This window comes from Pseudopipra pipra, chromosome 1 (genome assembly GCF_036250125.1).
Source record: "Pseudopipra pipra isolate bDixPip1 chromosome 1, bDixPip1.hap1, whole genome shotgun sequence".
Taxonomy (NCBI): domain Eukaryota; kingdom Metazoa; phylum Chordata; class Aves; order Passeriformes; family Pipridae; genus Pseudopipra; species Pseudopipra pipra.
Genome location: NC_087549.1, coordinates 187638 through 215324, shown reverse-complemented (window position 1 = coordinate 215324; position 27687 = coordinate 187638). Strand labels below are relative to the sequence as shown.

The window sequence follows — 27687 nt, the reverse complement described above, 5'->3', positions numbered from 1 at the left end:
GCTGTGTCAGGGCAAGGGGTGCTCTTGGCCATCCCCAGCAGGGCGAGGGGTGCTCCTGGTCATCCCCAGCAGGGTGAGGGGTGCTCTTGGCCATCCCCAGCAGGGCGAGGGGTGCTCCTGGCCATCCCCAGCAGGGCGAGGGGTGCTCCTGGCCATCCCCAGCAGGGCGAGGGGTACTCTTGGCCATCCCCAGCAGGGTGAGGGGTGCTCCTGGTCATCCCCAGCAGGGTGAGGGGTGCTCCTGGCCATCCCCAGCAGGGTGAGGGGTGCTCCTGGCCATCCCCAGCAGGGTGAGGGGTGCTCCTGGCCATTCCCAGCAGGGTGAGGGGTGCTCCTGGCCATCCCCAGCAGGGTGAGGGGTGCTCTTGGCCATCCCCAGCAACGTGAGGGGTGCTCCTGGCCATCCCCAGCTGTGGCGTGGCTGGGGGTGTTCTCGGGTGGCCGTGGGGTGCCTGGGCTCACCCTCACATGTCTCCCCAGAAACTGCTGGAGGAGTGTGAGCAGCACAAGGAGAAGGTGGAGGAGTGCCAGCGCTATGCCAAGCAGTACATCGATGCCATCAAGGTGCGCCTGCTGCCCAGGGGGCCGGGGCTGGGGGGGGGCTGGAAGGGCAGCACAGTGTCCCTTGGGGGACTGGGGGGGACGGTGCCAGGGCTGGGGGTCTCACCAGGGCTGCGATGGAGCGCTGAGCACCCTCTCCCCGGCAGGACTATGAGCTGCAGCTCGTGAGCTTCAAGGCGCAGGTGGAGCCGATGGCGTCGCCGGCTAAGAAGCCCAAAGTGCAGTCGGCGTCCGACAGCATCATCCAGGAGGTGAGGAGGATCCCACTGCTGTGGGCCCGGGGTGCCCCATGGTTCCCAAAGTGTGGCTGATCATGAGGGGGTGGGCCTGGGGGGCTGCTGTGCAGACTCACCTCCGTCTGGCCCCACCATCGCCGAGGGACCGGGGGGCCGTGGGGTGCTCCCCTCCCTCCCTCTGACCCTCTGTCTCTGCAGTACGTGGACCTGCGGACGCAGTACAGCGAGCTGACCACGCTCACCACCCAGTACATCAAGTTCATCACCGAGACGCTGCGGCGGCTGGAGGAGGAGGAGGTGGGGAGCGGCGCGGGGGGCACGGCCGGCTGTGTAACCGCGGGGAGCGGGTTCATGGGGGCTCCGGCCCCATCACTAACACCAGGGCTGTGACTCTGGCCCTGGACCCATCACTTATACTGGCCCTTGGCTGTGACTCTGGCTCCAGCCCCATCACTAACGCTGCCCCATGGCCGTGACTCCGGCTCTGGCCCCATCACTAACACTGGCCCGTGGCCATAACTCTGGCTCCAGCCCCATCACTAACGCTGGCCCACGGCCTGGACTCCAGCCCTGGCCCCATTACTATCACTGGCCCAGGGCTGTGACTCCGGCCCCAGCCCTGATCACTAACACTGGCCCATGGCCGTGACTCCAGCTATGGACCTATCAATAATGCTGGCCCATGGCCGTGACTCCAGCTATGGACCTATCAATAATGCTGGCCTATGGCTGTGACTCCAGCTATGGACCTATCAATAATGCTGGCCCATGGCTGTGACTCCAGCTATGGACCTATCAATAATGCTGGCCTGTGGCTGTGGCTCTGGCCCCATCACTAACGCTGGCCCGCAGCCGTGGCTCCGGCCCCAACCCCATCACTGGCCCTGGCCCATGGCTGTGACTCTGGCCTCATCACTAACCCTGGGTCACAGCCTCTAACTCTTCCCCCTGCTGGGCTCCCGGGAGTGAGGCCACTGGCTCCGGGTGCGGAGGGTCTCTGGGCACCGGGGGCTCTGATGTGACTGGTGGTAGGAGGCACTTCCCAGATACACGTGGTGCAGTCAGCCCCCGCCTGCGCATGCCGCTGTGCTGGGCGCCGGCCCGCGGGGTCTGGCGCAGGGTAACCTCTCTAACTCTTGGTTTCTGCCCTCGGAGCCGCTTTGCCGGTGCTTTTTCTTTGGGGATGTTTGTGTTGGTGGGGATCTAATGGAGGGTAAAAAACCAGGATGACTCTGGCAGCCCTGCACCAGGTACTCACTCTGCGCATGCCCCCTCCCCGCGGCACCCCCTGCCTTCCCCATAGCTCGCCCCCTCCTCCTCTGTCCCTCCTCAGCCTCCGTGCCTCTCCTGGGATCGGGGGTCTGGCACAGGGGTCCGGCTCCCTTGCATGAGTGCTGCCTGTGCCCGGGCCCTGCGGAGCGTGCGGCTGCCTCTCTCGTGGTGCATGTGGTGTGAGCACTGCGCTCCCACCTGGAAGGGGTTCGAACCAGCTGGATTGCTCTCTCCATCGTCGAGGCTTTCCCGGCAGGGAAACCTCTGTTGGCACCACCCTCGCACGGCTCCCCTCTCTCCTGCTCTTGGCGCTCGGGCCGTCTCTCTTCTTTGCGGGCGGAGGGGGCTGTCTGTGCTGGCCCCTCACGCAGGGAGCCGTCTGTGCTGGCCCCTCACGCAGGGAGCCGTGGTGGTGGTGTGCACGCTCCCGCATCTGTCTCCAGCGCTTGGGCTCCGCTCGCGCTCTGTCCCTTCTCTCCGGTTCGTGGCCGCCCGCTTCCTGCGCTGCTGTCTGGCTCCTGTCGCCTGTCTGCCTGCACTGTTGTGTGTCCCCTGTCCTGCCATATGTCTTCTGGAAGCCGGTGTCACTGCCGCTGGCTCGTGGGGCGGCCCGGGGGCCGAAGCCCTTCCACGCACACTCTCCAGCTCTCCGCTGGCTCGGCGGTGTGTGCCCTGGCCGGCATCGATGCCGCGGCGCGATCGCATCCCTTGTGATTTGTCTCTCTCTCCCCTCTCTGTCCCCTGCACCCTCTTTCCCCTCCAGAAAGCCGCCGAGAAGCTGAAGGAGGAGGAGAGGAAGCGGCTGGCGGAGGTGGAGGCGCAGCTGGAGAAGCAGCGGCAGCTGGCCGAGGCCCACGCCAAAGCCAAGGCGCAGGCGGAGGCGGAGGCGCGGGAGCTGCAGCTCCGCATGCAGGAGGAGGTCACCCGGCGGGAGGTGGTGGCCGTGGACGCCGAGCAGCAGAAGCAGAACATCCAGCAGGAGCTGATGCAGCTGCGGCAGAACTCGGACCACCAGATCAAGTCTAAGGTCAAGCTGATCGAGGAGGCCGAGTACAACCGCAAGAAGGTCGAGGAGGAGATCCGCCTCATCCGCCTGCAGCTGGAGAGCACCGAGAAACAGCGGGAGGGCGCCGAGACGGAGCTGCAGGAGCTGCGGGCGCGCGCCGAGGAGGCCGAGCGGCAGAAGCGACAGGCGCAGGAGGAGGCCGAGCGCCTGCGCCGGCAGGTGAAGGAGGAGAGTCAGAAGAAGCGGGAGGCAGAGGAGGAGCTGAAGCGCAAGGTGCAGGCCGAGCGTGAGGCGGCGCGGGAGAAGCAGAAGGCGGTGGCGGACCTGGAGCAGCTGCGGCTGCAGGCGGAGGAGGCCGAGCGGCGCATGCGGCAGGCGGAGGCCGAGAAGCAGCGGCAGATCCAGGTGGCCCAGGAGGTGGCCCAGCGCAGCGCCGAGGCCGAGCTGCAGAGCAAGCGGCTCTCCTTCGCCGAGAAGACGGCGCAGCTGGAGCTGTCGCTGCAGCAGGAGCACGACGCGGTGGCCCAGCTGCAGGAGGAGGCTGAGCGGCTGAAGAGGCAGCAGCTGGAGGCCGAGCGCTCGCGGGAGGAGGCCGAGAAGGAGCTGGAGCACTGGCGGCAGAAGGCCAACGAGGCGCTGCGCCTGCGGCTGCAGGCCGAGGAGGTGGCCCACAAGAAGTCGCTGGCGCAGGAGGAGGCTGAGAAGCAGAAGGAGGACGCAGAGCGCGAGGCCCGCAAGCGCGCCAAGGCGGAGGAGGCGGCCCTGCGGCAGAAGGAGCTGGCGGAGGAGGAACTGGAGAAGCAGCGGGAGCTGGCAGAGGGCACGGCCCAGCAGAAGCTGGCGGCGGAGCAGGAGCTGATCCGACTGAAGGCGGAGATGGAGAACGGGGAACAGCAGCGCCTGCTCCTGGAGGAAGAGCTCTCGCGGCTGAAGAGCGAGGTGAACGAGGCCATCCAGAGGAGGAAGGAGCTGGAGGAGGAGCTGGCCAAGCTGCGGGCCGAGATGGAGGTTCTGCTGGAGAGCAAGGCCAAGACGGAGGAGGAGTCGCGCTCCAGCAGCGAGAAGTCGAAGCAGCGGCTGGAGGCGGAGGCCAGCAAGCTGCGGGAGCTGGCCGAGGAGGCCGCCCGCCTGCGCGCCCTCTCCGAGGAAGCCAAGCGGCAGCGGCAGCTGGCAGAGGAAGAGGCCGGCCGGCAGCGGGCCGAGGCCGAGCGCATCCTGAAGGAGAAGCTGGCGGCCATCAACGAGGCCTCGCGGCTGAAGGCGGAGGCGGAGATCGCGCTGAAGGAGAAGGAGGCGGAGAACGAGCGTCTGCGGCGGCTGGCGGAGGATGAGGCCTACCAGCGCAAGCTGCTGGAGGAGCAGGCGGCTCAGCACAAGCAGGACATCGAGGAGAAGATCGCCTTGCTGAAGCGCTCCTCCGAGAGCGAGCTGGAGCGGCAGAAGGGGCTGGTGGAGGACACGCTGCGGCAGCGGCGGCAGGTGGAGGAGGAGATCCGCGTCCTCAAGGCCAGCTTCGAGAGGGCCTCGGCCGGAAAGAGCGAGCTGGAGCGGGAGCTAAACCGCATCCGCGGGGAGGCCGAGGAGGTGCAGCGCAGCCGGGAGCAGGCAGAGCGGGAGGCCGAGAGGCAGCGGGCGCTGGCGCTGGAGGAGGAGGGCCGGCGGCGCGAGGCCGAGGAGAAGGTTCAGGCCATCCTGGCGGCCGAGGAGGAGGCTGGGCGGCAGCGGCGATTGGCCCTGGAGGAGGTGGAGCGGCTGCGGGCCATGGTGGAAGAGGCGCGGCGGCAGAAGGAGCTGGCCGAGAAGGAGTCGGAGCGGCAGATTCAGCTGGCGCGGGAGGCGGCGCAGAAGCGGATCGCGGCGGAGGAGAAGGCTCACCTGGCCGCCGTGCAGCAGAAGGAGCAGGAGCTGCTGCAGACGCGGCAGCAGGAGCAGAGCCTCCTGGACCGGCTGCGCGAGGAGGCCGAACGGGCCCGGCGGGCGGCCGAGGAGGCCGAGTTTGCCCGCGGCAAGGCCGAGCAGGACGCCAGCCTGTCCCGGCAGCGCGTGGAGGAGGCCGAGCGGCTGAAGCAGCGGGCGGAGGAGGAGGCGCAGGCCAAGGCGCAGGCGCAGGCGGACGCGGAGAAGCTGCGGAAGGAGGCTGAGCTGGAGGCGGCGAAGCGGGCGCAGGCGGAGCAGGCGGCCCTGCGGCAGAAGCAGCTGGCCGACGCCGAGATGGAGAAGCACAAGAAGTTCGCTGAGCAGACGCTGCGGCAGAAGGCGCAGGTGGAGCAGGAGCTGACCAAGGTGAAGCTGCAGCTGGATGAGACGGACCATCAGAAGGGCATCCTGGACGAGGAGCTGCAGCGGCTGAAGGAGGAGGTGACGGACGCCGTCCGGCAGAAGGCCCAGGTGGAGGAGGAGCTCTTCAAGGTCCGGGTGCAGATGGAGGAGCTGGCCAAGCTGAAGAGCCGGATCGAGGAGGAGAACAAGGCGCTGATCCTCAAGGACAAGGACAACACGCAGAAGTTCCTGGCGGAGGAGGCTGAGAAGATGAAGCAGGTGGCGGAGGAGGTGGCCCGGCTGAGCGTGGAGGCGCAGGAGGCCGCCCGCATGCGGCAGCTGGCCGAGGACGACCTGGCACAGCAGCGGGCGCTGGCGGAGAAGATGCTGAAGGAGAAGATGCAGGCGGTGCAGGAGGCCACGCGGCTGCGGGCCGAGGCTGAGATGCTGCAGAAACAGAAGGACCTGGCGCAGGAACACGCCAAGCGGCTGCAGGAGGACAAGGAGCAGATGCAGCAGCGCCTGGCTGAGGAGACCGAGGGCTTCCAGAAGACGCTGGAGGCCGAGCGCCGGCGGCAGCTGGACATCACGGCCGAGGCCGAGCGCCTCAAGGTGCAAGTGGCGGAGATGAGCATGGCCCAGGCCAAGGCTGAGGAGGAAGCCAAGCGGTTCAAGAAGCAGGCGGAGGAGATCAGTGAGAGGCTGCACGAGACCGAGCTGGCCACGCAGGAGAAGATGACGCTGGTGCAGACCCTGGAGATCCAGCGGCACCAGAGCGATGAGGATGCGGAGAAGCTGCGGAAGGCCATCGCCGACCTGGAGAAGGAGAAGGAGAAGCTGAAGCAGGAGGCGGCGCTGCTGCAGCAGAAGGCAGAGGAGGTACTGGGCTGTGGGTCCCCCTTAGCGGTGGTGGTACGCAGGGAGGCCGTCCCTCTCCCCAGCCACCCCACACCACCCCGGGCCAGGTCCCCAGGGACCATCACTGGGGATGGTGGGGCAGGACCCCCTGTGCAGGTCAAGGATGCTGCCTTCAGTCGGGGACACTGAAGCAAACCCCTCAGGCAGTGTTGGAGCGGGACCCCCAGCCCCTCTCCTGCTGTGGAGGGGGGATCCCCCCCACCCGGGCCGGCTCTTCAGCCCTGTGCTGTGTCCTGCCGTGTTCCTCTCTGTGCCCACTTCCCAGCCTCAGTGCTGGAGGATCCCTCGTGTCCTCCCCCTGTTTGTCCTGCCCCGTGTTGTGTGTGGCTCCCTAACCCCGGCTCTGCTCTTTAACTCTTACCCAACATAGCGGAGTGTGTGGGTGACTCTGTGTTCCCCGGTGCCACCCCTGCTGCCCACGCCCCCTGCCCCCACCCTCAGTCCTCCCCACTGCCCTCCTGGGTGTCTGACCATACTGTCCTCTCTCCCACCCCAGATGCAGGTGGCCCAGCAGGCTCAGCTCCGTCAGGAGACACAGCTCCTCCAGCAGAGCTTCCTGACGGAGAAGGATGCCCTGCTGCAGAAGGAGAAGTTCATTGAGGAGGAGAAATCGAAGCTGGAGAAGCTCTTTAAGGACGAGGTGAACAAAGCCCAGAACCTGAAGGCAGAGCAGGAGAGGCAGCAGCAGGAGATGGAGCAGGAGAAGCAGCAGTTGAAAGCCATGTTGGACGAAGCCAAGAAGCATCAAAGAGAAGCTGAGGAAAATGTCCGGCACAAGCAGGAGGAGCTGCAGCAGCTGGAGAGGCAGCGGCAGCAGCAGGAGAAACTTCTGGAAGAGGAGAACAAGAAGCTGAGGGAGAGGCTCGAGCAGATGCAGGAGGAGTACAAGGCCGCCCTGGCCCAGAGACGGGAGATCATGATCCAGACGGACGACCTGCCCGGGGAGGCCGCGGTTACGACGACGCAGCTGCTGGACATCAAGGCCGTGCCCAACGGCCGGGACGCGATGGACGGCTTGGCGCAGAACGGGGAGCCCGAGTTTGCCTTCGACGGCATCCGGCAGAAGGTGTCGGCAGAGAAGCTGGCTGACGCCGGCATTCTGAGCAGAGAGAACCTGGACAAGTTGTCGAAGGGAGTTGTGAGCGTGGGCGAGCTCTCGCAGAGGGAGGACATCAAGAAGTACTTGCAGGGCAAGAGCAGCATCGCTGGCTTGCTGATCAAACCCACCAACCAGAAGATGAGCATCTACGAAGCCATGAAGAAGAAGCTGCTCAGCCCAGGCACGGCGCTGGTGCTCCTGGAGGCTCAGGCTGCCTCCGGCTTCATCATCGACCCCGTGCAGAACGCGAGGCTCTCAGTGAACGAGGCGGTGCGAGAGGGTGTGATTGGGCCAGAGCTGCACAACAAGATGCTGTCGGCTGAGAGGGCTGTCACCGGCTACAAGGATCCGTACACGGGCGACAAGATCTCCCTGTTCCAGGCCATGACGAAGGATCTCATCGTCAGGGACCACGGCATCCGCCTGCTCGAGGCCCAGATCGCCACCGGCGGCATCATCGACCCCGTGCACAGCCACCGCCTGCCCGTGGAAGCGGCCTACAAACGGGGCTACTTCGATGAGGAGATGAACCAGGTCCTGTCCGACCCCACTGACGACACCAAGGGCTTCTTCGACCCCAACACTCAGGAGAACCTGACCTACCTGCAGCTGATGGAGCGGTGTGTGACTGACCCGGACACGGGGCTGTGTCTCCTGCCGCTCACTGACCAGGCAGCCAAAGCGAGGGAGCAGCTGGTCTACACCGACAAGGAAGCCAAGGACGTCTTCAAGAAGGCCACGGTGACAGCCCCGTTTGGCAAGTTCCAAGGGAAGACCATGACCATCTGGGAGCTCATCAACTCTGAATACTTCACTGAGGACCAAAGGCGGGACCTGATCCAGCAGTACAGGACTGGCAAGATCACAGTGGAGAAGATCATCAAGATCATCATCACGGTTGTGGAGGAAAGCGAGAAAAAGAGCCAGATGTGCTTCGAGGGCCTGCGGGCGCCCGTGCCCGCTGCCGAGCTGCTGGAAAGCAAGATCATCAACAAGGACCTCTACAACCAGCTGCACCAGGGCAAGAAATCCGTGAAGGATGTGGCGGAGATGGAGTCTGTGCGGCAGTACCTGAAGGGCACGGATGCCATCGCCGGTGTCCTGGTGGAGTCGACGGGCCAGAAGCTCACCTTCTATGAGGCCCTGAAGAGAAACCTGCTGAAGCCAGAGGTTGCCCTCTCCCTGCTGGAGGCACAAGCTGCCACTGGCTACATCATTGACCCCGTGGGGAACAAGCTCTTCTCCGTGGATGAGGCGGTGAAGGCTGAGGTGGTGGGGCCGGAGTTCCACGAGAAGCTGCTGTCGGCGGAGAAGGCGGTGACCGGCTACAAGGACCCGTACACAGGCCAGACGGTTTCCCTCTACCAAGCGCTCAAGAAGGGCCTCATCCCCAGTGACACTGGGCTCCGGCTGCTGGACGTCCAGCTCGCCACTGGTGGCATCATCGACCCTGTCAACAGCCACCGGCTCCCGCTCGAGGTCGCCTACAAGCGCGGCTACTTCGACCCGGAGGTGAACGAGGCTCTGACCGAGCTCCGAGATGATGCCAAGGCTTTCTACTGCCCCAACACCCAGGAACACCTCACCTACGCCCAGCTGCAGAAGAGCTGCCACCGTGATAAGCAGACTGGCCTGTGCCTGCTGCCCCTGTCCGACCAGGCCATCCAGTCGCAGCAGGAGGAGGTCTACACCGACAGCCAGGCCAAGGAGTGCTTCGACAAGACCACCATAGAGGTCCCGGTGGGCAGCATGAAGGGCCGGATGATGACCATCTGGGACCTGATCCACTCCGAGTACTTCACGGAGGAGCACAGGCGGGAGCTCCTCCGGCAGTACAAAACCGGCAAGGTGACCATCGAGAAGATCATCAAGATCGTGATCACCATCATCGAGGAGGCGGAGACCAAAAAGCAGGAGAAGCTGACGTTCAGCGGCCTGCGGGCGCCGGTGCCGGCCAGCGAGCTGCTGGAGTCCCGCATCATCAGCAAAGCCCAGTACGAGCAGCTGAAGGAAGGCAAGAAGACGGTGAAGGACCTCTCTGAGACAGATGCAGTGAGGAGGTTCCTGCACGGCAGCGACTGCATTGCTGGCGTCTACGTGGAGGCCACCAAGGAGAAGCTGAACATCTACGAGGCCATGAAGAGGAACCTGCTGACGCCCGGCACCGCTGTGGTCCTCCTGGAGGCCCAGGCAGCCACTGGGTTCTTGATCGACCCCGTGAAGAACCGTAAACTGTACGTCAACGAGGCAGTGAAGGCTGGTGTCGTCGGGCCTGAGCTGCACGAGAAGCTGCTGTCAGCGGAGAAGGCTGTCACTGGCTACAAGGACCCCTACTCGGGAGACACCATCTCGCTCTTCCAGGCCATGAAGAAAGGGCTCATCGTCAGGGACCACGGCATCCGCCTGCTCGAGGCCCAGGTCGCCACCGGCGGCATCATCGACCCCGTGCACAGCCACCGCCTGCCCGTGGAGGTGGCCTACAAACGGGGCTACTTCGACCAGGAGATGAACCAGACCCTCTCCGACCCCACTGACGACACCAAGGGCTTCTTCGACCCCAATACCCGTGAGAACCTCACCTACCTGCAGCTGAAGGAGAGGTGCATTGAGGACCCCGAGACGGGCCTGTACCTGCTGCCTCTGCGGGAGCCCGAGAAGCCGAAAGTGGTGGAGACCACCCAGGTTTACACAGAGGCAGAGACGCGGAAGGTGTTCGAGGAGACGCAGGTGGACATCCCTGTGGGCAGCCGGGCGGGCTCCTCCATGTCGCTGTGGGAGATCATGCACTCGGACCTGCTGCCCGAGGAGCAGCGGAAGCAGCTCATGGAGGAGTTCCAGTCGGGCCGCGTGTCCAAGGAGCGCATGATCATCATCATCATCGAGATCATCGAGAAGACTGAGATCATCCGGCAGCAGAACCTCATGTCCTACGACTACGTCCGGCGCCGCATCACGGCCGAGGAGCTCTACGAGGCCAAGATCATCTCTCAGGACATCTACAACATGCTGAAGCAGGGCTCCAAAACCTTCCGGGAGCTCCTGGAGGTGGAGACTGTCTGGAAGTACCTCTATGGGTCAGGCTGCGTGGCCGGCATCTACATCCCCTCCTCCAAGCAGACGCTCAGCATCTACCAGGCGCTGAAGAAAGGACTGATCAACTCCGAAGTGGCCCGCTCCCTCCTGGAGGCCCAGGCAGCCACCGGCTTCATGATCGACCCCACGAAGAACGAGATGCTGACGGTGGACGAGGCAGTGAGGAAGGGCGTGGTGGGGCCTGAGATCCACGACCGGCTCCTGTCTGCAGAGAGAGCCGTGACCGGCTACAGAGATCCCTACAGCGAGCAGAAGATCTCCCTCTTCCAGGCCATGAAGAAGGATCTCATTCCCAGCGAAGAGGCCCTCAAGCTCCTGGACGCCCAGATCGCCACCGGCGGCGTCATCGACCCGCACCTGGGCTTCCACCTGCCCCTGGAGGTGGCCTACCAGCGGGGCTTCATCAACAAGGAGACCCACGACATGCTCTCGGAGCCCAGCGAGGTGCGCAGCTACGTGGACCCCTCCACGGACGAGAAGCTCAGCTACACGCAGCTGCTGAAGCGCTGCCGGAAGGACGAGAACTCCAGGCTCCTCCTGCTCCCGCTCTGCGACACGCGGAAACTCACCTTCCGGGGGCTGCGGAAGCAGATCACCGTGGAGGAGCTCGTCCGCTCGCAGGTGATGGACGAAGCCACGGCCCAGCGCCTCCAAGAGGGCCTCACCTCCGTCGAGGAGGTCTCCAAGAACCTCAAGAAGTTCCTGGAGGGCACCAGCTGCATCGCCGGCGTCTTTGTGGACTCCACGAAGGAGCGTCTGTCCGTCTACCAGGCCATGAAGAAGGGGATCATCCGGCCCGGCACTGCCTTCGAGCTCCTGGAGGCGCAGGCGGCCACGGGCTACGTGATCGACCCCATCAAGGGCCTCAAGCTGACGGTGGAGGAAGCCGTGCGGATGGGCATCGTGGGCCCCGAGTTCAAGGACAAGCTGCTCTCTGCCGAGAGGGCCGTCACCGGCTACCGGGACCCCTACACTGGAAAGCTCATCTCCCTCTTCCAGGCCATGAAGAAGGGTCTGATCCTGAAGGACCACGGGATCCGCTTGCTGGAGGCGCAGATCGCCACGGGAGGCATCATCGACCCCGAGGAGAGCCACCGCCTGCCCGTGGAGGTGGCCTACAAGAGGGGCCTCTTTGACGAGGAGATGAACGAGATCCTGCTGGACCCCAGCGATGACACCAAGGGCTTCTTCGACCCCAACACGGAGGAGAACCTCACCTACCTGCAGCTCATGGAGCGGTGCATCACGGACCCAGAGACCGGCCTCTGCCTCCTGCCCCTGAAGGAGAAGAAGCGGGAGAGGAAGACTTCTTCCAAGTCCTCTGTCCGCAAGCGCCGGGTGGTGATCGTCGACCCGGAGACGGGCAAGGAGATGTCTGTCTACGAAGCCTATCGCAAGGGCCTCATCGACCACCAGACCTACCTGGAGCTGTCGGAGCAGGAGTGCGAATGGGAAGAGATCACCACCTCGTCCTCCGACGGCGTGGTGAAGTCAATGATCATCGACAGGCGCTCGGGGCGCCAGTACGACATCGACGACGCCATCGGCAAGGGCCTGATTGACCAGTCAGCCCTGGACCAGTACCGCTCGGGCACCCTCTCCATAACCGAGTTTGCCGACATGCTCTCCGGCAACATGGGTGGCTTCCGGTCGCGGTCATCCTCAGTGGGATCCTCCTCCTCCTACACCGTCAGCCCGGCCCTGACACGGACCCAGATCTCCATGTGGACCGACCCGACCGAGGAGACCGGGCCGGTGGCGGGCATCCTGGACACGGACACTCTGGAGAAGGTGTCCATCACGGAGGCAATGCGCCGCAACCTGGTGGACAACATCACGGGGCAGCGGCTGCTGGAAGCCCAGGCCTGCACCGGGGGCATCATCGACCCCAGCACCGGGGACAAGTGCTCCGTCGCCGACGCGGTCAGCAAGGGCCTGGTCGACAAGATCATGGTGGACCGCATCAACCTGGCGCAGAAGGCCTTCTACGGCTTCGAGGACCCGCGGACCAAGACGAAGATGTCGGCGGCGCAGGCGCTGAAGAAGGGCTGGCTGTACTACGAGGCCGGGCAGCGGTTCCTGGAGGTGCAGTACCTGACGGGGGGCCTGATTGAGCCCGACGCCGCGGGCCGCGTGTCCCTGGACGAGGCGCTGCAGAAGGGCACCATCGACGCGCGCACCGCCCAGAAGCTGCGGGACGTCAACACCTACTCCAAGTACCTCACCTGCCCCAAGACCAAGCTCAAGATCTCCTACAAGGACGCCATGGACCGGAGCATGATCGAGGATGGGACCGGCCTGCGGCTGCTGGAGGCCTCCTCCCAGTCCAGCAAGGGCTACTACAGCCCCTACAACGTCAGCAGCGCCGGCTCCACCTCCGGATCCCGCTCGGGCTCCCGCACCGGCTCCCGCGCGGGCTCCCGGCGCGGCAGCTTCGATGCCACCAGCTCCGGCTTCTCTATGACCTTCTCTTCCTCATCCTACTCCTCCTCGAGCTTCGGGCGCAGATACGCCGGGGGTCCCCCGGGCGCCGTGGAGGCGGCTGCTCTAGCCCTTGCCCTCGCCCTGGCTGCATCCGGGAGCTGCGGGCGGGAGGCGAGCGGGGAGCACCCCGGGGTGCGTGGGCCTCCGCTCCACGTGGCCTGAGACCCGCCAGCCCCCGAGGCGCTGCCTCACCCGCTCCGCATGTGGCAACGCTGCTGGCTAATCACTAGTATTTTTTTTAATTTTGAACCTCCACTCTTCTCCCAAAGCAGTGCCTCGAGTTTAACCAAAAAGACAAGACTAATAAATTAATATATGCGAATGTGCTGACAGTGTTTGTATATTAAGAGACGAGAGAGAACACACACTACCCTCCCTGCCCTGTGCCCTGGGAGCCGGACGCCGTTCCAGCCCCTGGCTGCGCAGACTCCGCTGCCGCTCGCACACGGTGCGGTCGAGCCGGACACCAGGAAAACAGTTCCCTGTTTGGATCTAACCACTTAGCACTCTTTTGTAATTAACCTGCCGGCTTCAACCCCCGCACCCTGAAGGAGGAGATGACCCTGGCCCCACGGTGCCCCACACTGCAGCCGGCGTGCTGGAGGAGGACATCGCCGGCTCCCCGGCACCAGACAGCCAGACACGCCACGCCGGCCCCGGAGCTGCTGCCTGGACCCCTTCCAACCACCCTCAGCGTGACAAGGAGGGGGCTCTTCGCCCGGCCCCCCAGCTGCCCCATCTCCCTGCCTTGGCCTCCCAGCACGTCCCCGCCACCGCACCGCGGAGCCGGTGCCCCGACCGTAAGTGCCGCCCCGGTGCTGCCCGGTGCTTCACGCGGGGGGACCTGCCTCCGCTCCGCCGCTTCGCCCACCGAGGGGCTTCGCTGCGCGCCTGCCTCCGCCAGCCCGCCCGCTCACCCGCCCTCCGGGACGCTCCCGCCGTGGCCGGCCGGTCTGTCTGTCTGTCTCTCCGTGTATCTGGGAAGTGCTTCCGCTCGAGGTTGATTTCCTCACACTGATGTGGCTCCACGCCCCCTCGGCGGGTGTCTGCCAGAACCCACGCCCCAGCCCGGTTCCGCGTGGCTCCTGTGCCCAGAGCCCCCCTGGCCACGGGGACTTTCCTGACCCTCGTGAGGGGTGCGGGGGCCTCAGGACCCCCGGAGCATGGGGTGGGCCGTGGGACGCTGCAGCAGCCCGGAACATGCTCTTGTTAGGAAGTGACGAATTTCTGTAAAAGCAGCCTCCTCTTCCTTCCTCGCGGTGATTCCAACCCCTGTCCCTGGCTCTCCCTGCGCCTGCAGTAACACGCTCTCTCTCTGGCAGACGTCTTTTTCCAGTCCCACCAAAGACGTCCCGGTGCCGCTGGGTGAGCTCCTGAGCTGGGTCTCCGACGTCAGCAGGTCGTGGATGGGCTCGAGGGGAGCCCGGGAGGCTGCGGCTGCTCGGCGGCGCTCACCGGCACAGGTAACGCCGAGCTCCCCGCCCTGTCCCGGTCCCGCGGCGCTGCCGGCCGGGTCAGCGGCTTCATCTCGTGGGTCGTTCTCCCTGTCTCATCCCATCTTTTCTGTTCGCTTTGTTGTAGTGTGGCTGGATGTCCATCTCACCTCCCCTCATCGCCGCCACGGAGCCCGTCCCCTGCCCCGGGGCCGGTCGGACCGCGCCTGAGGACGTGGGGACGTGCTCCCTCGCCCTTTGCACTTGCCAGAGTCCCCGGGCAGAGACCGGGGCTGCAGTGCCTGGGCAGCCAGCGGCCCGAGAGGCACCCACGGGGTCACCCCATCCCTCCTCGCCCTGCACACCCCCTCCTCCCCAGGGAGGGCCTCCCGGCGCGGTGCTGGGCTCGCCGCGGATCTCCATGGCATCTCCTCCTTCCCCCCTGCTCTCATCTACCACCTGTAAATCCAGTCATGTTACCCTTCGCCTCCGGTGTCGTTATTGCTCTCATTATCCCGCCTGGCTTTGCATGAGGCGCCGCTGCCCGCGGCTCCGGGACGCTTCCCACTCCCTGGGGCCCCCCGTGCCCCGACCATCACTCACCGGGGCATCGGGGGCCCATCGATCACCCAAACAAGTGTTTTGGGGGCAAAACACTAAAATCCTGACCCATACATACTGCGAAGTGTCTGTAAAAGGAGCAGTGTGGACCCAGGGCTCCCCTGCAAGGGCAGTAAAGGAGAATCCTCTGAAACCAGCCAGCAGCTCTGTGTGGTCTGTTTGCCCCTCCAGCCTCAGCACCGTGGCTGTGGGCTGGGGGCTCTCATTGCCTCCTGTGGCTCTGTGCCATGGGCTGCTGGTCCTGGTGGAACGTGCTGGGGCACGGTGGGTCTGACCGGCTCCTGGCACAGGTGCTTCACCCGTGGGCTGGGCCTTGGTGTCCCCACGGTGCTGCTGGGCACAGGGCAGGGCCGCAGGGGTGTCCCCAGGGCTGTCCCCAGGGCTGTCCCCAGGGCTGTCCCAGGCTGGTGGCACAGCCAGCACTGCCAGGTGAGTGTGGGTGCAGCCCCTGGCCAGCAGATCCCTGGGCTGGGGGAGTGAGCAGTGCTGGGACTGTGGGGGCTGTAGAGGCTTTCGAGGCTGAATCTTTCCCATGGGGACAAACCCATCCCTTCCAGCCCTGTCAGTGGGGCTCTGGGCATGGCAGGGACACTGTCCCCCACGGCCATATGTGCCATTACCACTGCTAGTCCAGGGCTGTGCCCACTGGTCCCGTGGCCTCTGCCCAGTGCAGGCTGTGCCGTGGGCTCTCCCTTTTCGGGCAGCGAGGGGCTGTTGTGGGCAGATGGCAGCAGTTTGCTGTGAGGATGAGGGGCTGGAGGGGATCAGGGTGTGCTGGCCCAGCAGCCACTGGCAGGGCAGCAGCGCTTGGGAGGGACAGTCCTGGCAAACTGGGGAATGTCAGTGCAGCTGCCAGCGCAGGTGTGGGCAGCTCAAGGGGTCTGTCCAGCCTGGTGAGCCAAGTGCCACCCTCTGCCCAGGCTGGGGCTCCCTGAGTGGGAGACTCATCCTGTGGCAGTGCCAGGAGCACCAGGCACCACGCTGGGAGTGCCGGAGCTGTCCGGGCCTTTGTGGGACCCCTGTGATGTCCAGGGGCTGGTGAGGTCTCGCTGTGCCAGGAGCAGCTGGGCATGTCCACCCTGGCAGCAGCCCTGGGTGGGGAGGCCGGGCTGGCCAGGACAGATGGCGGCGGCTGGGAGGACGTTAATTGCATTGTCCGTCTGCAATTAACCACATCTGTCCCCGCCGGCAGCGGGACGGGGCCGTTGGGCGCGGCAGGGCCAGGGAGACTGGGGGGGTCGCAGGCTCGAGAGGGGTCCCCGGGCAGCAGTGACATTCCCTGGGGTGTCATGGGCTGCCCAGGGTCACACAGCATTTCACTGCCCCTCCAGGTATTCCCTGTGTCCCCCAGACCTTTCCTGCTCCCCCACACATCCCCTACTCCCCCCACCTTCCCGACCCTCCCCTCCTCCCCTCTCCCCAGCCAGTCACCTCTCTCAAAGCTCGTGAGGCCACCAAGAGCCCTCTTCTGGCCCACGGCCCAGCCCCATGGCCCAGCCCCACGTCACCGCCTGACACTGGTGGGGTTCAGCTCTGGTCCCTGGTGAGAGACCCCCCTGCTCCTGGGCCCGACCATGGGACCTGCGTCCACATGACAGAGGAGATCCCACCCCCTAAATGCCCTTTCCCACACCCCCTCAGCCCTGTGCCCCTGGCACGGGGACCCTTCCACTGTGCCCAGGGTGGTGGGATCCTCCCTCCTTGGCTGGCAAAGGGGCACAGGAGACGGGGACACCCTGAAACCTGGGCTGTCTGCTCCCGGGTGCCGTGGGGTGAGCGCACAACTCCCAAGCCAGCACAGTGTCCTTTGTCCATGGACCCTCTCCATTGGCTCGTCCTGTCTGCCCCCTGAGACCCCCCGGCCCTCCCAAAGCCCCTTCAGCACCACGTGCTGGGAGTGACCAGACCAGTGTGTAACCAGGCCGAGCTTGTCACGATGGAAAACTCCGTGACATTCCCAATTTTAATGCCCGCTGCCGTGCGGCTCGGAGCTCACCCTCCCCGCCCCCCTCGAGCTAAACCATCCCTCGGCATCAACACCGCGGGCCGCGGCGTGCGAGGCACCGAGGGTCGCCCTGCCCGTGGTGCCGATCAGCCCCGGAGGGGTCCCTCGCCCCCCGCCCGGCGCCCATCGGCCTCGGCCAAGCGCCCGTCCCGGTGTGAGCGGCAGCACCGCCCCGTCCTGGCCGCGGTCCGGTGCGCGGGACCCGTGGCCGCCGTCCCAAGCGTGGCCGCGGAAGCCGGCTCGGCTGCCAGCTCCCTGTGCCACCGCCCCGGGCGCTGCTGGCTCGGCCCCCGCCGCGCCGGGAACGCTCTGAACAGCTTCTCCACAAAGCCCGACCGGCCTCTCCCACGCCCCCCCCTCGCCGGGGCGCTGAACCTCCTCACGGGCAGGGACCCCGAGACCCCCCCGGCCGCGCCGCTGGGGCTCGGAGCCCGGGTGCGCTGGCCAAGGCCGGCTCTGCCTCGGGCAGGCACCGGCGATTCTGTGCCCCGTCGGTCCGTGCCGGGTTCACCGGCGTTGGCAGGGCCGGTGGCGCGGTGGGGACGGCGGCGGTGCCGTGCGGGCAGCGCGGTGCGGGGACCTGCCTCCCTCCGCGGCACTGGGGAGCTGCTGTCGGGCAGCTCCGGATCCGTCTGTTCCCGCCGTCTTGTCCCCGGGCGAACGGCGCAGCCCGCGGTGTCCGATGCCCGAGCCGGGGCTGGGGGCTGCTCCGGACCCACCCCAGCGCGCCGGAGCAGGCACGTGCCGCGCTTAACACCTCGGTGTCCCGGCGCCGGTTTGGGGTTCGGGGCTCCTCGTGCTCTTTTGGCACGTCCTCAGGAGCGGTCGGTGCAGCCGCTCCGGCGCCGTGTCTGGGACAGGCTGGCAGCGACCGCCGGGGCTTCGTCCTCGGCTCCATCCCCGCCAGCCTGGACTGAGTTTGGGCTGGAGGAGCTTTCCCACTGCAGATGCTGTTGTCGTCTGCCCACCTGCGGCAGCATCCTCCGGCTCCCCGGTCCCCTGTGCCCAGCCTCTTGCAGCGGGCCCCGCGGTCTTGCCCTGGGACGAGGGCTCACCGCGGGGCACACGGGACCGGGAAGCAGGATGCTGCTGGTGGCTTGGTCAGCTGGCGGGGGAGCACCGGTGCCAGTGCCGAGGGCAGGTGGCCACACTGAGGGCGTGTCGGGCGGGGGGACCCTGCCGTGGCTGACGGCATCGTGCCCGCAGGGTCAGCCGTGAACAGTCCCGGAGCGCCTCCGACGGGACCGAGCCCTGCCGGCGCTCCGACCACGCGGGACTGCTGCGGCACCGGCACCTGGCACCTGCCTAATGCCGCTTCCCCTCATTCCAGGAATTCCCTACTGCTCCTGCGGGGGTCCCAGACCAGACCCTGCCCGCGGCTCCTTCCGCAGCAGCCGCACCCAACACACCCCCAGTCTGCGGGTGACTGTGTCCCGTTTCCCTCCTGGGGTCCCCAGAGGCATCTCCGCCTCGTTATGCTCGGCCAGGTGACCTGGCTTAATTAATCACCAGGGTTAACGACCAGTTAATTGCAGGGCTCCCTGTGCTCTCGGGAGCAGCATCGCCCTCAGCCTTGGGAGCGGGTACGGTGGGATCCCTCCTGCCAGCCCCACTCTCCGCAGGGGCAAGGAGCAGCCGCCCCCTGTTCGTGCCCTGTCCCTGTACCCGTGCCGGGGCGTTGCTGGGGTTTAGATCTCGGTGTTTGCCCGGTGTCTCATCCCACATGTTGCAGCAAAGCGCCCGTGCTCGCAGCCCTGGAGCCGGCGGTGGCTGGTGTGGGTGTCAGTGCAGCGGATTTTCCGTGGGTCGGTTTGTCGCGGGTCAGTTTTCCACTGTTCAGTTTGCCGTGGGTCACTTTGCCGTGGCTCGGTTTGGGCTCAGCCGGGCGCCGGACCGTGGGCTCTGCAGTGCACGGAGCAGGTGTAGGGACACTGGGGGCCAGATGGAGCCCAAGGGGTGGCAGAGTGAGATCCGGGAGTGATCCCGGGTGAAAAAGGGTCGGGAATTTGGGGAGCGCTGCGGGAACGCAGAGGAGCCGGAGCAGAGCTAAACCCCGCAGGTATCGGTGACGGCTGGAGCAAGGACAGACGTCGGAGGTCTCGGGCAGGGGAGCTCTGCCCCGGCCGGTGAGGACGGGCCGTCCCTGGGGAAAACACAGCGACACTCCAGGACCTCCGTAGTGGTGTTCCAGGGGGGAAGGCCGTGGAGCCTCGTCCTCTGCCGAGTCCTGGTGTCCCGTCCCCACCGTCCCTCTGCTCTCCCTGCAGATGCACCGCACTGCGGGGGACACCGGGCTCGCCGGGGAGAGCGTGGAGGGGTCACCAGCGGATGGGGAGGAGATGGAGAGGTACGGGCACCGCTGGGCACCGCCGAACGCATCGTGTCGGGGCCTGCGAGTGTGCCTGGCTGTCTGCACCGTGATGAGGGAGCTGGGGGGAGCCCGCACCGCCTGGGGGTCTGGGTCGGCGCCGGGATGGGGAGGGCGCGGTTCGGCTTTGCGGGGGAGAGCAGGGCGGGAACGGACACAGCCGGGACGCCCTTGGCAGGGTCTGCTGTGAGTGCGCAGCGAGGCCGGGGCTCAGCGTGGTGTGGGCAGGGGGGACAGCAGCCACGTCCCCCACTCTGTATTAGTGTCCCCACTCTTTCCGCAGAGCCCGGCCGCGGTCAGAACGGAGGCTGGAGGTGCAGGAGCAGCTGCTGGCCCTGCGGCACTGGCTGGACGCAGTGGAGAAGCGGCTGCCGACGCTGCCGGAGCCCGGCACGGCCCCGCAGGTAACGTCTGGCCCTGGGCTGCGGCCGGGCCGCGCGGAGCTGGGCAGGACCAGCTCGCGTCTGTACCGAGGCCGGTGAGGTCTCAGTCCCTGGAAGGCAAGAGGGCGCCCGGCCATGGCCGGCTGGGAGACCCTTCGGCACAGCCCCACGGCCGGCTGGGAGACCCCCGGGCTCGTCCACACGAGTCGGTGTCAGGCCGTTCGTCCCCGGCTCCTGCTCCTCGGCCTGACCGTGCCGCTGGCTCGGAGCCCGCGGGCCCCGTCGCCCTCCCGGTACCCGCAGCATCACCGCGTCGGAGCCCTGCTGGCCACAGGGCCACCGACTGCACCGGGCTCAGCTGCGGCTCCGGGCACGACTGCCTGGGCGCGGGAGGTGCGGCTGTGAGAGGGGTGTGAGGCTGTGAGAGGGGTGTGAGGCTGTGAGAGGGGTGTGAGGCTGTGCGGGAGGGGTGTGCGGCCCCGCACGGGCTGTGCGGTGCTGCCGTGCGCCGCTGTGCCCCCGCCCGGGCGCGGAGCCGCGGCGGGAGCAGCGCGGGGGGGGGGGCTGCCGGCGGCCCCTCCTCGCCGCCCCGCGCGCAGCCCCTCGCCGGCTCCTTTTGTTCGGGGCCTGGCCGGCACACGGGCTCCCTCGGCACACATGACGGCACAAACTGAAAGGGCCATTCATCCCGGCCCCGGCGCAGACAAAGCCGAGGCCGCGCAGAAACCCACCCGGCTCCCGGGATCTGAGGCTGCGGATTCCAGCCGACCGCTCCCGCCCGGTGCCCCGCGCCGGGCTCCCCTGCCCGGGGCGCCCGTGCCACCCCGAGCCCGGTACCTGGGGCTGCGGAGCGTGCCGGGCGAGCTGCCGGCGGGCAGCTCGGCGGATCGTCACCCCTCGCCCGGGTCCTGCCCGGTGGGTCCCGGCTGGGACCCGTGGGGTGCCGTGGGGTGCCCGGGGTGCCGTGGGGCTCAACCCCGTGCTGGGCGCCGGGCCGCTCGGTGCCAGCAGTGGAAGGCTCCAGAGCTGGGTGGGGAAGATGGTGCGGAGCCGCCACAGGACGGTGCGGAGCCGCCGAGGCCCTGGCAGATGCTAATTCCCGGCAGCGTCTCTGGCAGCAGACAAAGCCCCCGGCCCCGCCGCCCGCCGCTCCCAGGGGACCCCGAGCAGCCCCATCCATCAGCGTGGCCGACGCGCCGGCAGCGGCCCCCCGGCTCCCGGGGCCCAGCGAGGGCCACCCGTGCAGCACTGCGCGGCAGGACCCCCGCCCTGGGGGGCTCTCGCTGGCTGAGGGGGCCGCGGAGCTGGGTCTGGGCAGGGTGGGGAGGGGGTTTACACTGCGGGCAGGAGCAGCTCGCCCCCGGATTCCTTCAGCACCCAGGGTGGCAGCGGGGAGGTGTCCCGGAGCCCCAGGGTTGCAGCACCCCGGCTTTCAGGGTGGGCTTCGCCACACCATCCTGGCGGCCCAGCCTGGGCCCCCCAGCCGTGCCTTGCTTCACCGAGCCTCCCCGGCCCAGCCCTGCTCCACTGAGTCCCCCCTCCTCTGGCTCAGAAGCCCCCGCACCCGCAGAGCCCTGAGGAACGGGCCGAACCCCTCGGCCACCAAGGCATCCGCTGCCTGGGGCTGGAGCCGGGGTGGGGGGTCAGTGATCCCAGGGGTGCAACCCCGGAGCTGGAGGGGCTGGAGTGACCCCGCGGGGCGGTGCCGGTGCCGCTGTCGGTGCGGGGGGGGCAGGTGCCGGTGTCAGTGCCGGTGTCAGTGCCGGTGTCAGTGCCGGTGTCAGTGCTGGTGTCAGTGCCGGTGCCGGTGTCGGTGCAGGTGGCAGCTGCTCTAAGTGTCGGCGTTGGTGCAGGGGCAAGTGCTGGTGCCGGGGAAGGTGCTGGTGTCTGTAGTGGTGCAGGGACAGGGGCAGGTGCTGCCGGTGCTGGTGCCGGTGCCGGTGTCAATGCGGTGTCGGAGCAGGTGCCGGTGTCGGTGGCGGTGCCCGTGCGGGGTGTCGCCCCCCCGGGCGGCGCGGGGTGGGCGGTGGGCCGGCGCCGCCCCTCCCCCGCGGGATGGCTGCGGGGCCCCGGGGGTTTCCCCGGTAACGGTGGCGATCGGCGCCCGGAGGGTTAACGGGGGGGGCGGCGTGTCCGGGGTCAGACCAGCCCCGCCGAGCCGGGCCGGGGCCGGGGCCGGTGCGAAGGTCCTCGCCGGTGCCCCCCGCTCTCTACGCTCCCCCCGCGCCGCGGGCGCGGCGCACAAAGGCGGCGGCGGCGGGGCCGGGGCGGCGGTAACGGGGACCGAGCCACCCCGCTGCCCCCGCCCCGCTCCCTCGCACAGGCCGGGCCCCCCTGGGCCGGTAACGGCGGCGGCGGCGGCCCCGGCCCGGCCCCATGGACACCCGGAGCCGCAGAGGGGTGAGTGTGGGGCGGGGGGTTCGCGCGGGGCCGGGAGCGCGGGGTGCACGTGGCCGGGCGGGGTCTGTGCCCCCGCAGCACCCCCGAGGCAGGGGCGCGGAGAGGTGTCCCCCCGAGTCACCCCGGGTCACCCCGCGTCCTGGCCCCCCACTCGTGCGGCCCCAAGGCACCCCGACACACGGGGGGGGGGGAGACGGGGGTGTGCGATGCCCCGCGGGACTGCACCCACGGGGGTGCGAGTGTCGGGACCCTGCCGTGGGTGTGAGTGTGTGCGGGGACTGCGCGCGGGGACCGTGCCCGGGGCGTGTTTCACGCGTGTCGGGCCGCGCGTGGGGGCTCGGTGCCCACGGCCGGGGCACCCCGGGGCACACGGCCACGTTCGAGTGTATGCACGTGCGCTCCCCACGCGTGTGCGGGGCTGCCACAGGTGTGTCTCATGTCACGGCTCACCGAGGCGCGGGGGTCCTGCCGGTGCCCCCCGCACGGGAGTGCGAGCGCGGGGTCTGCATGTCGGGGTGTGTGTACACACGTGTGAGCGTGTGCACATGTGTGGGAGTGTGTGCGCGTGTACACACGCGTGGGGGGGTGTGTTTACACACGTGCACAGGGGCGTGTGCCCGGGGCCGAGCCGGAGGGCCGCGGACCGGGAGCGCTGCGGCTGCGGCTGCGGCAGGGGGGGCTGGCAGGGGGGCTGCCGGGGGAGGGTCCTGCCGGGTCACGCTGGGGGATTTATGGCTGCGGCAGTGCTGGCAGGGTGGGAGGCCACCTGCCTGTCCTCTGCCTGTCCCCCGCCTGCCCCCTGCCTGCCTGCCCGCCGGTGGGTGCCCCCGGCCGCCCCCGGCCACTCCCAGCCCCCCGTCCCCCCGGACAGATGCTCCTCTCTCCCGGCTCCGCCGCCCTCGTTAATCCAACGGCACAAGGCGACGCAGGGCGGGAGCATCTGCCCGTCCCCAGTGCCTGGCGCTGCCGCCGCTGCCGCGTCTGCTGCCGAGACGCACGGGACGGGCACCCCGGGCACTGCCCGGCGGGGTCTCCTCCCTCCGCCGGGCCCCAGTGACGGTCAGCGTCCCGTCCCTCCTCCCCTGTGCCCCGGCTCTCGGCAACCCTTCGCTGCGGGGCCAGAACGCCCCGGCACCGGAGCGGGAGGTCAGGCAGCCCCGGCAGCGCGGGGGGCGGGAGGGGTGACCCGGGCCCCGCGGTGGCCCCGGCAACGCGCGTCCCCTGGCTCGTTGCAGGCCGGGATTTGAGGCGGGGGCCCGGCGCCCGCGCCATGGGGAACTCGGTGAGCCGGCCCAGCTGCCTGGGCGAGAAGAGCCGGCGGCCGGAGGAGCTCCTGCGGGAGCCGCCGTGCCGGGAGCCGGGGCTGGATGAGGGGCAGGCGGCCGCTGGAGGCGTCACGGAGGCCTGGCCGGGGCTGCCGGAGAAGGCGCCGGTGCCGGTGGAGAACGGCTGGAGCCCGGTGCCCGGTGCCGCTCGGAGCCGGCCGGGCAGCCCGGTGCTGAGGCGCAGCCAGTCTGAGGTGGCGGTGCAGAACGGGGGCACGGCCGGCGTTCCGGTGAAGGGGCAGGCGGGGGGCGCAGCCTGGACACCCCCCCGGGCCAGCGTCCCCCGCAGCACCTGGTCCTGGAAACCTGTCACCACGCGGGAAGTGACGGAGGTGACGGAGGTGACCGAGACCATCGTGACGGAGATCGTGGAAGTGACCGAGTATCCGGCGGGCGAAAAGGGCGGCGAGCCCGTGGTCACCCGGACGGTCACCGTGCTGACGGAGCGTGTGGGGGAGCTCGCTGCCGCCGGCTGCGCCGGACATGCGGATGCCACCGAGGTGACTGCCGGGCAGGGACCCTCGCCGGGAGGACACTGTGCCGACCCCGCGCCACGGGGCTGCCCTCCGGCACGGTTCTCTCGGCAGCGACTCTTGGCCTTCCTCTCCCATGGCCGGGGCTCGTGCAGGGTCACCGAGGTCTGTGCCCTGGTGCTGGTGGCACCCCCAGTGCTGGGCACCCAGCCCGGTGCCACAGGGCAGGGAGTTCCCTCTTCTCGCGGCTGGCGAGGATCGTGTGTCCAGAGGGGTCCGAACGACGCGGGGTGTGCAGCCCCTGCTCTGGAGAGCCCTGCGAGGGACCCCATGGGCTGGGCAGGGTCCCACCGCCCCCGGCGTCACCTCCCGGGCAGGGCACAGTGTGGGGTCGCAGCCCAGCCCCACTGCCCGCCCACCCGGGCGGCTCAGCCACCTCTCCCCCCTCAGGTGTCCCCGCGGGCCGTCCCTGTCCCGGAGGAGGTGGCGGGCGCGGAGCGGGGCCAGGAGACGCTGGAGCGGCTGCTGGCCTGGGTGGCCGACATGGAGGAGCTGGTGAGCAACCAGAAGCCGCCGTCGGCGGAGGCGAAGGTGGCGAAGGCGCAGCTGGAGGAGCAGAAGGTCAGCAGGGCCGCCCACGCGCCCCGGCCGGGGATTAGGGGGCCGGGGCTGGAGCCGCCGCCCGGGGCCGCGCCAAGGCGGCGGGGGCGGGCGGGGTCCCCGGCACAGCGCGGTGCCCCCCCTGCCTTGCAGCTCCTGAAGCGGCTGCTGGAGGAGCGGAGGCCGCGCGTGGAGCTCGTCCTGCAGGACAGACAGACGGCGCACGGCTCCGGCACGGCGGCACCCGAGGGCAGTGCCAGCCTCTCCGACCTCGGGGAGAGGTGGGACAAGCTGATGCAGGAGGCTGAAGCCAGGTGGGTCAGGGTCCAGGCTCTTGTCACCAGGCGGGCACAGGCTCTGGTGTCCTCACAAGCCGTGTCACCGTGACACCCCGATGTCCTTGAGTGCCCTGCCCCGCTGGCATCGGGGCCACCACAGCAGAGGAAACATCCCCATCCCACGTGCCGGGGCTGCACAGGGGCAGCGGGTCTGAGGCTCTGCAGCCGGTCTTGCATGAGGCCCTTCCTGCAGGTCCCTGTCTGGGGAATGCTGGCCTTGCCGTGTCCCTCTCCCTGGGAGCCCCAGGGCATGGGGGAGAGGGGGCTTTCCTGGCTGGGACCTCGGAGACTGTCCCCCCCGGGCTCACCCAGCCCTCCTGACGCAGGTATGGCCGCCTGGAGCGGATCCTGCCGGCAGCTCAGGGCTTCCAGGAGGCCGTGGATGCCTTCCAGGAGTGGCTCAGTGCCACGGAGCGACAGCTGGCCCAGCTCTGGCGCACCGACGGCTGTGTCGGCCGCGTGCAGGACGCCCACCGGCAGACCCAGGTGGGGCCAGGGTGGGCACGGGGTGGGCACGGGGTGGGCACCTATATCCTTGTCGGTCACTGCCACGGGAGCTTCCTGCCCAGGCCCTCTGTGAGGAGATCCGTGGGCGGCTGGGAGAGCTGGACAGTGCCCTGGAGAGAGGGCAGCGGGTCCTGGAGATGGTGACGGGTGAGTGGCAGTGGCCAGGAGTGGCGGCCACGGGGTTGGGACTGCGGGGTGTGGGATGGGGTGAGCACAGAGTGCGGCAGCCCAGCCCAGGGATGGCACCCTGGGCACTGGGGGTCCTTGGAATGTGCTGTGGGGGCTGTGGGGCGGTGTGAAGGGGCACAGCATCCCATGGGATGGAGAGAGGCCAGGGCAGAGCCTGGGGGTCGAGGCCATGGTGGGACAGGGTGCAGCGATGGGGAGGGGAAGCTGGGAAGGTAGATTTTGCTGGCAGTGGGATAAGGGGCCAGATCCAGCTCTGGGAGCAGCAGGAGAGGAGAAAGGTCGGGACAGAGCGACCATCACAGCGATGGAAGCTGTCGGTGTGGCTGATCCCACACCTGGGATGATGGCACAGAGGCTCTGATGCCCGTGTGGTGTGGCCGCAGGGGAGGAGGCCCAGCTGGTGCAGGAGAAGATGGAGTCGCTGAGGATGCGGTACCTCATCGTGGGCCAGAGCAGCACCGACACCGCACACCGGCTGGGGCAGACCCTGGAGGCCTCGTCCCGCCTGGGCACAGCCCCCGAGGACCTGGCGCTGTGGCTGGGCCGCATGGAGAAGGAGCTGGGCAAGCGGGAGAGCCAGGACGACGGCCAGGAGCCCCCGGTCAGCGCCGGGGACAGGGAGAAGGTGTGGGACGTGGCACTTTGGGGACTGTCACCCTCTGCCTCCCTTTATCACTCCTGGCCTCTCTCTGCAGCGGGAGGTGGTGGAGTTGGGTCTGGGTGGGATGCTCTGGGTTGTGGGAGACAGTCCTGTGAGGCTGTGATGTGTTGAGCCTCTGTCCTGGAGCGGCCGCCCCGGTGTGTGCCCACTCTGCCCGGCTGACATCTGTCCCTCTGGCACAGTTTGAGCAGGTGCTGGAGTCCCAGCTCGCCCGTGTGACCGGGCTGGGCAGGCGGCTGGAGGAGATCGGCCGCGTGCAGCTGGACCCTGAGGCTCTCGGCTCGCAGCTCTCCGAGCAGAAGGTGGGTCTGCAGCGGTGCCCAGGGGTCCCAGGGGACACCAGCTCGGCGTCCCCATCCCGCTGGGCCCTGCACTGACCCCCGGGACCTGGCACCCACCCGCTGCTCCGTTCCAGCTGCTCTCTGCTGAGGTCCTGCACTGCCGGGGCCTGGTTGAGCGTCTGCTGGGGATCTCGGACCCGCTGCTGCGCTGCTGCCCCGAGCCCCTGCGGCAGCGCCTCCAGGTCAGTCGGGGGGGCTGCCAGAGGGGACGCCGCCAGCACTGGGGGGTGGCCGTGCCCCACAGCCCCGGCCGTCCGGTGACCCCCCGTCTCCACAGCCGTCGGTGCAGGCGCTGCGGGAGCGCACGGAGCAGCTGTCCCTGCGCAGCGGCGCCTGTGCCGTGCAGCTGGAGCACGCCCAGTCCCTGCTCACCCAGTTCTCGGAGGCGCTCGAGGAGCTGCTGCCCTGGCTGGAGGAGACGCAGGCCCTGGGGGTGCAGCTCTCCCCCGACGCCATCAGCTACGAGGCCTTCAAGGAGCAGCAGGCGCTGCTGCAGGTGCGGGCAGGGACGGGGGCAGGGACACGGAGGGACGTGCTCGGCATGGACAAGGGATGTGCTCGGCTGTCACCGGGGTCGGGAGTGGGGAGGTGACGGAGGGACGTGCTCGGCTGTCCCCGGGGTTGGGAGTGGGGAGGTGACACGGAGGGACGTGCTCGGCTGTCCCGCGGGGTCGGGAGTGGGGAGGTGACGGGATGAGGCGGCATCACCAGGGGGCCCACCGGGCTGGGGCGCCCCATGAGCATCAGCCTGCTGGGAGCAGCGCCCCGTGGGATGAGTCCCCGTGGGGCACATCCCACCCCGACGTGGGATGAATCCCCGCGGGGCACATCCCACCCCGACGTGGGATGAATCCCCGTGGGGCACATCCCACCCCACGGCCGCTCCTCGCCCCCAGAGCCTGCGGGAGGCCATCGCCGAGCACCGGCCGCTGGTGGGGAAGCTTCAGCGCGTGTCGGCGCAGCTGGTGGAGCTGAGCCCCGAGCAGGGAGCCCCGTTCCAGCGGCGCTGGCGGGAGGCCGAGGAGCAGTACGGCTGCATCCGCGAGCGTGTGCGCCAGGCAGCGGCTCTGCTGGAGGACGCCCTGCCGCGATACAGTCAGGTACGGGGCTGGCAC

At 68.3% G+C, this 27687-nt stretch overlaps 3 protein-coding genes across 29 annotated transcripts in view; all 3 read left to right on the top strand.

Moving 5' to 3' along the window:
* PLEC (plectin) overlaps nucleotides 1-13250 on the top strand; it is a 59144-nt gene extending 45894 nt beyond the window's left edge. For all 26 annotated transcript variants that reach the window (XM_064672914.1, XM_064672656.1, XM_064672838.1 and 23 more), the window contains 5 exons: nucleotides 481-564; nucleotides 708-812; nucleotides 996-1094; nucleotides 2833-6213; nucleotides 6749-13250. In XM_064672914.1, the coding sequence (XP_064528984.1) occupies nucleotides 481-564; nucleotides 708-812; nucleotides 996-1094; nucleotides 2833-6213; nucleotides 6749-13090 (10011 nt within the window). In that variant the 3' untranslated portion in view covers nucleotides 13091-13250. The remainder of the gene's footprint in view (nucleotides 1-480; nucleotides 565-707; nucleotides 813-995; nucleotides 1095-2832; nucleotides 6214-6748) is intronic.
* Nucleotides 13251-13404: 154 nt separating this feature from the next.
* Nucleotides 13405-27687, top strand: part of LOC135423993 (microtubule-actin cross-linking factor 1, isoforms 6/7-like) — a 35451-nt gene continuing 21168 nt past the window's right edge. Inside the window, exons 1-13 of one of the 2 annotated variants that reach the window (XM_064674873.1) lie at nucleotides 13405-13728; nucleotides 14251-14391; nucleotides 19255-19334; nucleotides 19639-19759; nucleotides 24387-24557; nucleotides 24690-24850; nucleotides 25201-25360; nucleotides 25444-25528; nucleotides 25954-26195; nucleotides 26414-26533; nucleotides 26647-26754; nucleotides 26850-27068; nucleotides 27469-27672. In XM_064674873.1, the coding sequence (XP_064530943.1) occupies nucleotides 13486-13728; nucleotides 14251-14391; nucleotides 19255-19334; nucleotides 19639-19759; nucleotides 24387-24557; nucleotides 24690-24850; nucleotides 25201-25360; nucleotides 25444-25528; nucleotides 25954-26195; nucleotides 26414-26533; nucleotides 26647-26754; nucleotides 26850-27068; nucleotides 27469-27672 (2055 nt within the window). In that variant the 5' untranslated portion in view covers nucleotides 13405-13485. Of the gene's footprint in view, nucleotides 13729-14250; nucleotides 14392-19254; nucleotides 19335-19638; nucleotides 19760-21572; nucleotides 22139-23373; nucleotides 23964-24386; nucleotides 24558-24689; nucleotides 24851-25200; nucleotides 25361-25443; nucleotides 25529-25953; nucleotides 26196-26413; nucleotides 26534-26646; nucleotides 26755-26849; nucleotides 27069-27468; nucleotides 27673-27687 lie in introns of those variants that run through there. The other variant, XM_064674791.1, reaches the window with a different exon arrangement.
* Nucleotides 19766-21388, top strand: LOC135402146 (basic proline-rich protein-like). Its single transcript, XM_064635053.1, has 2 exons — nucleotides 19766-20155; nucleotides 20194-21388. The coding sequence occupies exon 2, from the start codon at nucleotides 20396-20398 to the stop codon at nucleotides 21314-21316; it is 921 nt and encodes a 306-aa protein (XP_064491123.1). The 5' UTR covers nucleotides 19766-20155; nucleotides 20194-20395; the 3' UTR covers nucleotides 21317-21388.